This window comes from Sander lucioperca, chromosome 24, assembly GCF_008315115.2.
Source record: "Sander lucioperca isolate FBNREF2018 chromosome 24, SLUC_FBN_1.2, whole genome shotgun sequence".
In the NCBI taxonomy this organism is placed as follows: domain Eukaryota; kingdom Metazoa; phylum Chordata; class Actinopteri; order Perciformes; family Percidae; genus Sander; species Sander lucioperca.
This window is the reverse complement of record NC_050196.1, coordinates 19,882,848-19,895,040: the sequence shown is the minus strand read 5'-3', so window position 1 is coordinate 19,895,040 and position 12,193 is coordinate 19,882,848. Positions and strand designations below refer to the sequence as shown.

General features: G+C 42.7%; 1 protein-coding gene across 4 annotated transcripts in view; it reads left to right on the top strand.

Moving 5' to 3' along the window:
- Positions 1-12,193, top strand: part of arhgap1 (Rho GTPase activating protein 1) — an 84,399-nt gene that overhangs the window by 51,381 nt on the left and 20,825 nt on the right. For all 4 annotated transcript variants that reach the window (XM_035998556.1, XM_035998559.1, XM_035998558.1 and 1 more), the window contains exons 9-10: positions 7,515-7,591; positions 7,701-7,778. In XM_035998556.1, the coding sequence (XP_035854449.1) occupies positions 7,515-7,591; positions 7,701-7,778 (155 nt within the window). The remainder of the gene's footprint in view (positions 1-7,514; positions 7,592-7,700; positions 7,779-12,193) is intronic.

Here is a 12,193-nt window from a genome sequence, read left to right as displayed (position 1 = left end):
GGGAGCCGTGTTGCCCCCTCGGCCTTGGACCCCTAATAAACTAAAGGATGAAGTTATTTTTTATTATTTATTTATTCAGGACACACAAAAAAACGGTCCATAGCACAATACAAAACATAGCAAAAGACAGACAAATACAAGACAAAACACATACAATAAGAAATGACTACAACAGTCAGAGTTCCACAATACACAAAAAGAGTGTTCAGGTATTAGCATATAGACTAAAACACCAATGGTTCCACAATCTTGAAGTGAACCTAACCACGCTCATTGCAGGGTTCACTAGTGTTGCAATTATGCTGTTGACTCAGTCTACACATACATCTGTACATGAGATTCCTGAGTACAGCAGGACAGGTGGATACATCAACACTTAAAAACATTTAGCTTGCACTGCTTCATCGTGGCATTTTAAGCAGCAGCCTCATGCCATCATTATATGTCACATTGAGTTTCTGCATACTGCTTTTTTTTATAGCGCTGCCACAAGTGGGCAGTATACATTAGGGTGCAAAAAGCTTTAAAAAGTGTGGTCTTCACAGACAATGAACACATGCTAAATTTGCGATTCAGCATATTAGCTTGTGCATACATCATACAGTACTATCTGTGAATGTCCCTATCATCAGACAGGTCATCAGTTATATAGTGCCTTAAGTATTCGACCTCATCACACACTTTAAGGATAGTACCAGACAGAGAGAAAGCAGGAAATGACAGTTTATTGTCCTCCCTGCTTGTAGCAATCATATTACTCTTCTTAGAATTGTACTTAATGTCAAAGTCTGAGCCATATTGGGAGCAGACCCTTAGTAACTGTTGAAGTCTTCATGGGTTGAGAAAATTCTCCTACTTCTTAGCTGAATGAACTATTTTAAAACATTTTGGATCAGCTGGAAAATGCAACTAGTATTGGGCCGATACTGACCCAAATATGTTGGACAGTGGTGGCCTAGTGGTTAAGGTTGTGACCCGGAGCTCGCCGGTTCAATCCCCAGACCGATAGGGGAAAAAATCTGGGTGGGGAAAGTGAAAGAGCAGCGCTTGTCCCTCTCTCATTACCACCCTTGAGCAAGGCCCTTAACCCCAACCACTCCAGTGGAGCTTCCCAGTAGCCAGAAGATCAGACTGTGGTTGTACTGGGCAGCTTCCAGGTATGAATGTGTATGTGTGTGTGAATGTGACAGGTCGTCTTTGCAAATGAGAAGTTGTTCTCAATCGATTCAAGCATTTAAAAAATAAATTTTAATTTACACTTGAAAGTTGCTGGTGCCCGATTTATTATTTTAATAAATAACAATTCAGTAAATGTATATCTATTTATTTGTTACGTTTAGGTTTTACAAAGTTATGAAAGCAATGTTTAAGTCAAGCCTGATGTTGCCTTACACATACAAGAATGATCCTTGTTACTTTTACACAGTGAATCATACAGCTTATCAATTAACAGAGGTGGGAGTAAGTTACACTTGCAAGTCACAAGCGAGTGTCCAGTCTTAACCTTCAAGTTTTAAGCAAGTCTCAAGTCACTGTGGTGAGACTCAAGCAAGTCACAAGTCAAGTCATACTAAATTCTGATGATACCCCAGTTTCCACATTTAAATCCGTTTAAAAAGACCAGCCAATTGGAGTCATGTGACCGTGCACTGGAAGATGGCTGCCTGAAAATTGACTATCAATTATGGCAGATTAACTTGGAAGAAATCCACATTAGAGCATGACAACACAAGTGCACCTTGAACCAAAAGCAAACTTATCTCAGTCAAAATGCCAAAAACTAATATTAGCACTGGAAGAAAGTAGCGTAGCCGATGAGATCACTAAAATATACAGCGTTCTCTCAGCTGTTGCTAATATTTAAAAAATGAGAGCGGATGTCCCACTTGGCCTGTACGTTACAAACGTAGTTACGCCGATGATATCAGACGCCTGATTAACATGTGGGCCACTCGTAATAATGATTCCCCTGCAGCCGCCATTTCTGTTGACACTGAAAAAGCGTTTCACCCTGGAATCATTTGGTTTCAGCAATACATTTGCGGCAGTATTAACCAACGGCCTGATTCCCTCTTGTTTGAGCTGGGCAGAGGGTCTGGGCAGAGGGACCAGGCAAGGAGACGGTATCTCCCCGGGCCTCTTTGCACTGGCGCTCAAACCCCTGGCCACAGCCATTCCCTTGGAACCGGCAATTCCAGGGTAACAACCAGTCAGTACACAAACTTATGTTGTACGTGGACGATGTCCTCGTTCTGGTCTCGGAGCCCGAGCAGTCACTTCCCGCACTATTTCATATTACGGGCACATTCTCCTATCTGTCAGGCTGCAAAGTTAATTTGTCGAAATCAGAGGTTCTTCCCTTGACTTTGCACTGTCCCAAGACCATGTTCCAGAGAGGTAACTTCTCATGGCCTAGCAATGGCAATTATTTCCTGGGTTTTACTATTCTGCCTATGTTAGCTGACTTAGCATAGGTTAATATTGAACCTCAGTTGAACCAACTAAAGGTGGATATTGATAGCTGGGCCCCGCTTTTTTATCGCTTTTTGGGAAAGCCAGTTTTTTAAAAATGACCTGCATACCTAAGTTTAACTAGAACTGCAAGCAGTTATCACGGGGCCCAAGCCTCCGATGCCAGTCGCCCCCGACGCCCCAGGGAGTGCGAAAGCGGAACCAGAAGCCGGGCGGCGGGGAGGCAAACGTCGCTAAGTATCGAGAGGCACGAGCAGCGACGTCTGTGGTACGTCGATGTTGCAAACGTAGAGGTCAACACTTCACCTCCATGCACATACAGACTACCTTTAACAATGATATACGGATAGGATTGGAAATGAAAAGTTCAACTGACACGTTACCGCGATCAGCTTCGTGGGAAATTAAGAATCAATGTCACCGACATAACCAATCACACTATGACAGACTCTCCACTTAGCACCAACTCCAATGTTTAATTGTAAATGAATGTAGCCTACTGGCAGTCTGGCACACGTGGGTGCTCAGTATTTTCATCGGCGCCTATGAATGGTGTTGATTTTGGATTGAAAAAGTGGCCGAGAGGGTGGAGGGGGGGAGGTAGGTGTGGTGGCTGAAGGAGCAGTGGAGGTGGTCAAGTTGTTGCAAATTGCGTCATAGGCGCCGATTTATGTTTTCCTCCGTGGGTGCTTCGTGGGAAATTAAGAATCAATGACACCAACATAACCATTCACACTATAACAGACGCTCTACTAAGCATCAACTGCAATGTTTGATTGCATGGTATCGGCGCATATGAATGGTGTTGATTTTGGATTGAAAAAGTGAGAGAAAAGAGTTGCATTTGTCCACTGTGAAGGTTGTGGAAACTTTGTCAGGTGGCTTAAGAAGTTTGTTTATTTTAAAAAACCAGAGGAGCACGCAAAAGCGAAAACCAAAACGTAACGTAGGAGGCAAACATCGGTAAATATTGAGAAGTGTGAGCTGCAAGGTCTGTGGTACATTTTTTACATTACATGTCATTTAGCTGACGCTTTTATCCAAAGCGACTTACAATTAAGTGCTTTCAACTGTGAAGGTTAAAACTCCAGACAACAAGTAGTAAGTGCAAATACAGTAGCTTTAAATAGGCAAAGCTCCAAAGAGACAAATGAAAGTGCAGGTTCGAAAGTGCAAGTGAAAGTGTATTTTTTTTTTTTTATCCGAGGTGTAGTCGGAAGAGATGCGTTTTTAGCCTTCGGCGGAAGATGTGTAGGCTTTCGGCCATCCTGATATCGATGGGGAGCTCGTTCCACCATTTGGGAGCCAGGACAGTGAACAGTCGGGATTTCGTTGAGTGATTAGTTCTCCCTCGCTGTGAGGGAGCAGCCAGCAGTTTGGCTGATGCAGAACAAAGTGGGCGGGTTGGGGTATATGGTTTGACCATGTTCTGGATGTAAGCGGGTGCTGATCCGTTCGTGGCCCTGTACGTAAGTACTAGCGGATGCGGGCCTGCAAATATCCCATTAACATTGAGTAAAAGTGCCAAAACTCGTCTACGTTGATTATAGCGCCCCCTAATGGCCGATCTTCATCAAATTTGGTAGAGAGCCTCAGAGCGGCTTGCTGAACGAGCCCCACAAGTTTCGTGTTGATTGCTTTTACTGTGGCAGAGATATTGCATATGCAAATTTCCCATTTAAATGCATTGAGTTATTGGCCAAAACAAATAAACGTTGCTTATAGCGCCCCCTAAAGGCTGAAATTTGGTAGAGAGCATCATAGTGGCATGTTGAACAATTATCCCAAGTTCCTTGCTGATAACATTTAATTTGGCCGAGATATGATATGATACGTGTGTGGTAGCTAGCTATGAAAATTTGTTTGGTCGTCAAATGCGCATACTTTAACGTAGCAAAATTCCTTGAGTAACTTTTCGTCAGGTCCATCTGGAGATGCTACCTACCAGGTTTCGAGCTGATCCGTCACACGGCCTAGGACGAGTTCTAAAAAGTTGGTTTTGCGCATTGCGCGATTTTGCGAAAAAGATTTTAAGCAAAAATGGGCGTGGCCTATATCATGTGATTCAGCTTGATTCAAGGAACACGTGGATGTAAGGATTTTTAATGTGCGATGTGTAATGTGGGAGTTAAAGGCAAAAAAAACATTATAGCGCCACCTAGTGGTCCACATGTGTAATTTTTGGTAGGTGTGGTCCATGACCCATTGTCTATCTACCCTGTAAATTTAAAGTTGTTCACATTAGTGTAAGTGGTGAATCTAGACTTGGGTCCCATAAGCCACGCCCACTTTGACCCCTCAGTACCCCACTCTAGACATGGCCTCAGGAGTGTCCCTAGATGGTACCCATCTGGGTACCCCCAAAGTTGGTGTTTTCATAGTTAGCTACACAAATTTGTTTGTGCGTGATATGCGTAATTTTTATCCTATAAAAATTATTTTTATTAACTTTTTGTCAGGTCGCTCTGGAGATGCTACGGTCCAAGTTTCGTGCAGATTGGTCGCACGGTGTAGGAGGAGATCGAAAAGTAGGTTTTTGATAAATCGCGATTTTTCACGCATAAAAGTCTAGGCGGAAATGGGTGTGGCCTATATCACGTGATTCAGTTGGATCCAGGGAACGCTTGGATGTATGGATTTTAAATGTCAGATGTACGGTGTGGGAGTTATAGGGCCAAACGCGTTTTTTCTGCTATAGCGCCACCTATTGGTGGAAGTGGGTCAATTTTTGCGCCTGAGGTCCTTGCAGCGATTCGGACCAGTCCTGAAAACGGCAACCCCCCAACATGTACGGTTTAGGCTGTAGTCGGAGTTTTAGGCGGAGAAGAATAATAATGGAAAACCAGTAGAAAAACAATACGGTTCCACAGCTCCGCTGGAGATGTGAACTACGTTGCCTTGCATACGCGGTTCCCATGCCCCCTCGGGCTTGGACCCCTAAAAATAATGTGTGATTAATCAGTAGAAAAACAATAGGGTTCTACAGCCCTGCTGTATGAACGGCATAGCTTTGCTATTGCCCGTTCTTACAGACTCAGGCTTGGACCCCTAATTATGTTTTCCAGGTCCTCCCAGTTAAAATTCTTCTAAAATAGTTTAAAAAATGTACAAGCTTTGTAACAAATGTCTCTGGAAGCGCCCCAGGTTTAATTTACATAAACTACAAAGGCCGGTCGACCAGGGTGAGTTTGGTATTCTAACTCTTATTACTAAACTTAGCACAAAAAGTAAGGAAATTTGTGTTTGGTTTCTCTGTGGTAACAATGCTTTTTGGCAATAAATCTCATACCGTTGGAAAGCCTGTTTAGTTCCCTTTCAAATTGTGCCCCATTTGTAAGGAACATGCATTTGTGGGATGAGCAGCAGTATGTGGGTTGCGCCCATGAAAAATTTGCCAAATCTTCTCTACCATTGTCAAACAGGTTATTTTGCTGTTGCTATTGACACTTGTTTTTAACTTCTGGCAGCACCTCAGTGAACATGGGCCCTACTACTGTAAGTACAGCTACAGTCAGTAAGTGTCTGCTCCAAAAATCGGCATGCCGCGTTTGACTGATCTGGATAGGGCTCTTGCGATAGACAACTTCAAGCTGGTGTTCTGCAAAACCAAGTTGCAGCATTATTTGGAGTGAGCCCTAGTACCATCGCCAAACTGAAGGCCAAGTTCCATATAACTGGGGATGTCAAAGACAGGCCGTGAAGTGGGCATCCCAAGAAGACGACACCCCAAGAAGACCATTTCCTCACCCTATCAGCACTTAGGTGCCGTAGGCTGTCTTCTACAGATTTGCAGTCAAGGTTTGCAGGACGATATGGCCGACGGCTCTCTGCCCAGACAATCCAGAACAGACTGCACGCAGCCAATCTCCGGTCTCGTAGGGCTGCCAGGAGTCCTGCCATGACTGCCCTTCACCGTCAGGCCCATTTGCGCTGGTGTCGGCAACACGTGCACTGGAACCTGAACATGTGGAGGAACGTTATGTTCAGCGAGTCCAGTCCAGATTCTGCCTACGGCATGGATCATAGGGTCAAAGTGTGGAGAAGACGCGGAGAACGCTATGCTGATTGCCGCACCGATAGAGTAACACGTTTTGGTGGAGGCAGTGTGATGGTGTGGGGCGGCATCTCCCTCACTGGAAATACAATGCTTGTCATCATTGGAGGCAATCTCAATGCAGAGAGATATAGAGATGAGATTCTGCAACCAGTGGCAGTCCCATATCTCCACAGTCTGGGACCGAAATCTATCTTCCGAGATGACAACGCTCCCCCCCACAGGACGGGGTTTATCAGAGATGTGATAATAAATATATATATATATATATAAAATATCAGAATGTGGGAGTGGAGAGGATGGAATGGCCTGCCAGCAGTCCTGACCTCAACCCCATTGAACACTTGTGGAATCAGCTTGGGCGTGCTGTTTGTGCCAGAGTGGCCAACACAACCACGTTGGCTTTAGCAGAGAAGATTTTGCAAATTTTTCATGGGCGCAACCCACATACTCAGCGCTGCTGCTCATCCCACAAATGCATGTTCCTTACAAATGGGGCACCATTTGAAAGGGAATTAAACAGGCTTCCCAACGCTATAACTTTATTGCCAAAAAGCATTGTTACCACAGAGAAATAATCTACCAAACACAAATTTCCTTACTTTTTGTGCTAAATTTATATTATTATGCATTTGGTCTCAGACATCTCGCTCACTGGTCTCTGCCCCCCGAGCGTGCCCCGCCCTGGTTCTCCATTGAAAGCACCCTCTATGATGCACTCTCTCCCCTCCATTTTGTCACAGCAGTGTTATCTGAGAAAGTGCAGACCCACCCTATACTTGCGAACATGCAATGGATCTAGAAAAGAATTTCAATTAAGCTAAAATCTAACCCCCACCTGAATTTATCAGCAAGCATCTGGCTGAACCCTAAGTTAAAAATAGAGAAGAAACTATTTCTTTGGAAGCAGTGGGTGGATAGAGTGGTGCTGAGAGATTTATGTGTGTGTGTGTGTGTGTGTGTGTGTGTGTGTGTGTGTGTGTGTCAGGCTCAGGCAGAGGAATCCGGATGGTGATCCAGTTCCCGTGGTGATGAGAGACACCATTAGCTTCCTTACCGAGCAAGGTAACTCTTGTGGTGGGAGAAACATAATGCACTGATGAAATTATTTTCAACACAGATTATCTCAGTAATTGTGTGTGTGTGTGTGCGTGTGCGTTTGTGCGCGCTTCAGGTTTGGAGATTGAAGGGATCTTCAGACGGTCTGCCAATGTGACTCTGGTGAAGGAGGTCCAGCTCAGATACAACTCAGGTAGGCTCAACAGGCTTTCCTCTACAGCAGTCTGACAAATCAGGTCAGTTATTCTGCACAACTCTGAGGTAATAATAATAATAAAAAATTTAATTTATATAGCGCTTTTCACGAACTCAAAGTCACTTATGAAAGGGGTAGTCATAACAGTCATGGTGACTGGTCAGAATGTTTTCTTATTTGTGTTTTATTATGTGTTTATATAATATGATATAACAGGAGTTGTGACTGTTCACACTGAAACAGCAAAAAAAAAAAAGTTGTCAACAGTATCGGTACCAAAGTAAGTACAGAAGTTTGCAATCGTTTCTTAAAAGCATCATATGTCTTGCATTCCAGGATATATTGTCCTTTCTCTCACAGAACAGGGTACCCGCGGGGTCTTAAAAGCATTTAAAAAGTCTTAAATTTGATAATCTCAAATTAAGGCCTTAAAAAGACTTTGGTATACAAAGTCTTGGATTTCGTTACAAAGGTCTTATATATTTTTGCCTTTCCTAGGATTAAGTTCACACCGTAACAATGTTACTAATGTAGGCTAATTAAAAACTGACCGGATCCAATCGCTGGATGCACCGGAGGACCGAGACACAAAGTAAACACGGCTCTCTGACCGGTACCGGTGGGTTAACGGTTAAACTGAGCGGAGGATGTGCGGAATGTGTCGCTGTGTGTCGGAGCCTGGCTGGCCACTCGGCGCCTTCAGACAAAGCTCAAGCTAACAGGCTAACGGCTTATTAGCTAGCCAAACACCGAGCGGTAACATCTGCAAAGATTGGATCTTTGAGCGCATTAATCTGCTCGGTGTGCGTCTTATAACAACCAGAGCGAGCAGCCGCCAGACTCTAACCTCTGTTGATCCATGCAGGACTTCACTGTGAGCGGACTGTTAACAGGTAACGTTAAAGGTTATCTGCTTTTGGTACTTTATATTTTGATAATACTTGTGTACTACTACTTAAGGAAGATGTTGAATGCAGGACTTATAACTGACAAGTAATTTGTAACTCTACAACACTGTTCTTTCTACTTTTACTGCAATACATGATCTGATTAAGTCTTCCACCTCTGTAAATCACCAACAACAGTCGTGTATGAATACCTTGAGCATTAAACACTTCATTTCCTGCAATCTAGTATAAACCTCATGCACCTATTTCTAACTTTTTCTGCATCAGTCAATTTCTGACAATATAGAAACATAATGGAATATAATGAAGTTAGGCTCTGAGGCATTCTATATTTTTCAAATATTTATTCTCCTGTAGATCAACTTTTCTCATTTAATGTTATCTCTGCTGAGTCAACACACATGTAGGCCTAGGCATGATTTACTCCTCCCTCCTCTTTTGCGTCTTGTTTGGGGAACTAACCTCTTTAAATAAATCATGTGGCACTTATTCATGTAAATGATAGGCTACATGAATTCATTTTAATTAATAAATCCCTGGACTGTAATAGCTCATGTGTTTCAGCAAGATTTCTGCTTATGTTCAAAACGTTGTGCATATTCAAAATGTAACTCATCCTGTCTTGTTTTGAGATAAGACATAATATTATGAGAATAAAGTCATAATATTTCAAGGATAAAATCCACCTGTCCTATAGTCTGTGCATTACATTATTGCTCTGCTGATGCAGCAGTATCTCAACCACACCGTCACAGATACACAGATCTGATGAGACCAAGATTAGGGAAGCGGCTGAACGCTGCTCTACATCGGAGGTGGAAAACAGAAACTACTGCAGAAGCACAGACGCAGCGCCACATGTTTGCAGCAGACACACACAGAAGCACGTCCATTATAATCAACTGGAGCTGCTACACTGACTGCGCTGCTCATCTCTATTTTTACAAAGAGAGTGGACACAAAGTGACGGAAAGATCTGCTTCAGAGCACTGTAACGATGAGAAGGCGGGCCTTAGGCTTCACACCCAATCAGAAGTTAGAAATAGTACTGATATTTATTTATTTTAGCATGTAAAGAATTGTTTGTGTTCAACCAACACGTGTGATCTGTGATGTTTCCCTCTAGGCTGGACCAGTGGATGCTCAACCTGAGAAGACAGAACTGAGGCCTGTACTACGAATCAAGATCAACATGCCCTGGATTTATTTCAGTTACCCAGCTTCACCTAACCTAAAAACCGCGGTCCCGCATAAGCTGTGTCATGACGGTGGTTAACAACTAGTTCAATCAACCCAGGGTTTCCCAATCCAGCAACGTGCGTGTTCATTAAAAGAGGCGGTGTTTGCACAGCACGACCAATCGCAAACATCTACCAGAGCCACATATTTTACATAAGAAGATCAAACTATAATTCTACATAAATATGAAGAACACAGACCCGATTTTACAGGCAAAATGCATTACAGTCACTGCTTCCTAAACAGAAAGGAAAGCTGGCAAAAAAAAGCCGACGCTGTTATGGTTAAATCGCAACGCTTCCATCAGTCAGGCACAAGATCTGACCATAATTACATTTGTGCTTTCCATAAACTGTCGTTGCTTTAGCCTATTATTTCAGTTGCAACCATGGCAGTGATAAGCGATCATGAAAGCAAATAAAAACATAATTCAAACCGATGTGCACATTGGCAACACACGGCTAAAGAAGCCGACAAATAGCCTATACGTAATTCCCTACGCTGAAAATCTATATCTTTCATAAAAAAACCATCAGTGAATGTTAACAGTGTTATCGGTCTCTACATTTTTTTTTACTTACTTACTTAAGAGCTCAACTCTCTCTCTCCGTGCACGGAGCTCCAACAGTGACGCCGTTATCAATCGAGTATTGATTGGTCAGTAGACCGTGCTTTTACACCGGTTTATCTTTAATCTCCAACATAACCTGCTCGGGAGCAGGTTACTGGAGGTGTTCAGCATAAGTTACCACAGCGATTTAACCCGGTAACAAGTGATCCACCGTCGTGATACACAAAACCCTGGGTTGACGCCAAATCTTGCTTCGTAGTACAGGCCTCTGGACTTCTTGTCTGTGCAGTGAACACTTTGAAAGTCATCACGTTTCACATGACATTTGAATTTGTAACCTTTAAAATTGATGTTTTCATGAAAGCATGATTTCACTTTAATTTGTTAAAACTGATGCTTGTGTAGTGGTAATCATTTGTTAAATGAAATCAATCAGACTAAATTTACTTTAGAGTAAAAGCACATTCTTAAAAGCAATTTTTCAGTTGACTATGTTAATTGTAAATATAGTAATCTAAACGTTAACAAAATATATTAGTTAATAGCTATTCTAGCTCCACAGGCTCTGGTGCTGAGTGTAAAGGCCCTGACACAGCAAGGCAACCGTCGGACCGATGGTGAGCGACCATCACCCTAGTTTTTGTGGTTTGTCCCGCACCGTCGCCAGGCGTCGGCCTTCGTCTGCCTTTTTTGGCGTCAGCCATCAGCCGAACAGCCAGCCTGAAAACGGTAGTGAGGAAAGCAAACAAACGACTGTGAGAGCGCACGCAGTAGGCTTTTCTCATTTGTCATCTGAGCAATCCAATACACATAAGAGCTGTGAAAACTGGCCAAAAATAACATTTGAATGTTCCTTTTAAAAAACACATAGGTTTGAATGAGTGGAATATCTATTTTTTGCACAATATGTCCATAAGACGGCAAATGTACAGTACTGTGCAAAAGTCTTAGGCAGGTGTGAAAAAATGCTGTAAACTAAGAATGCTTTCAAAAATATAAATAATGATTGTTGATTTTTATCAATTTACAAAATGCAAAGTGAGCGAACAAAAGAAAAATCTAAATCACATCAATATTTGGTGTTACTACCCTTTGCCTTCGAACCAGCATCAATTCTTATAGGTACTTTCAAAAAGTCAGGGATTTTGTAGGATTGTAGTCAGGTGTATGATCAACCAATTATAGTATAAAGGTAGTTATACTGCATCAGCAAGGTCTCTCCCAGACAAATATTTCAAAGCAGACTAGTGTTTCAAGATGTGCTGTTCAAGCTCTTTTGAAAAAGCACAAAGAAACGGGCAACGTTGAGGATCGTAGACGCAGTGGTCGGCCAAGGAAACTTAGTGCAGCAGATGAAAAACACATCAAGCTTATTTCCCTTCGAAATCGGAAGATGTCCAGCAGTGCCATCAACTCAGAACTGGCAGAAACCAGTGGGACCCAGGTACACCCATCTACTGTCCAGAGAAGTCTGGCCAGAAGTGGTCTTCATGGAAGAGTTGCAGCCAAAAATCATAGTCACTGATATGATCATAACCACTACAGTGCTCAATTACCTATTTTTGAGTTTTTAAATGAGAATTTAAACGGTGTCTGAGTTGAAAATGCATCTTGTCATGTAAGGACCCTGTTTTTGACATTTTAATTGCATTTTGTGTCTGTTAAGAGGCACAAAGGCACTCTTTATCTTATGC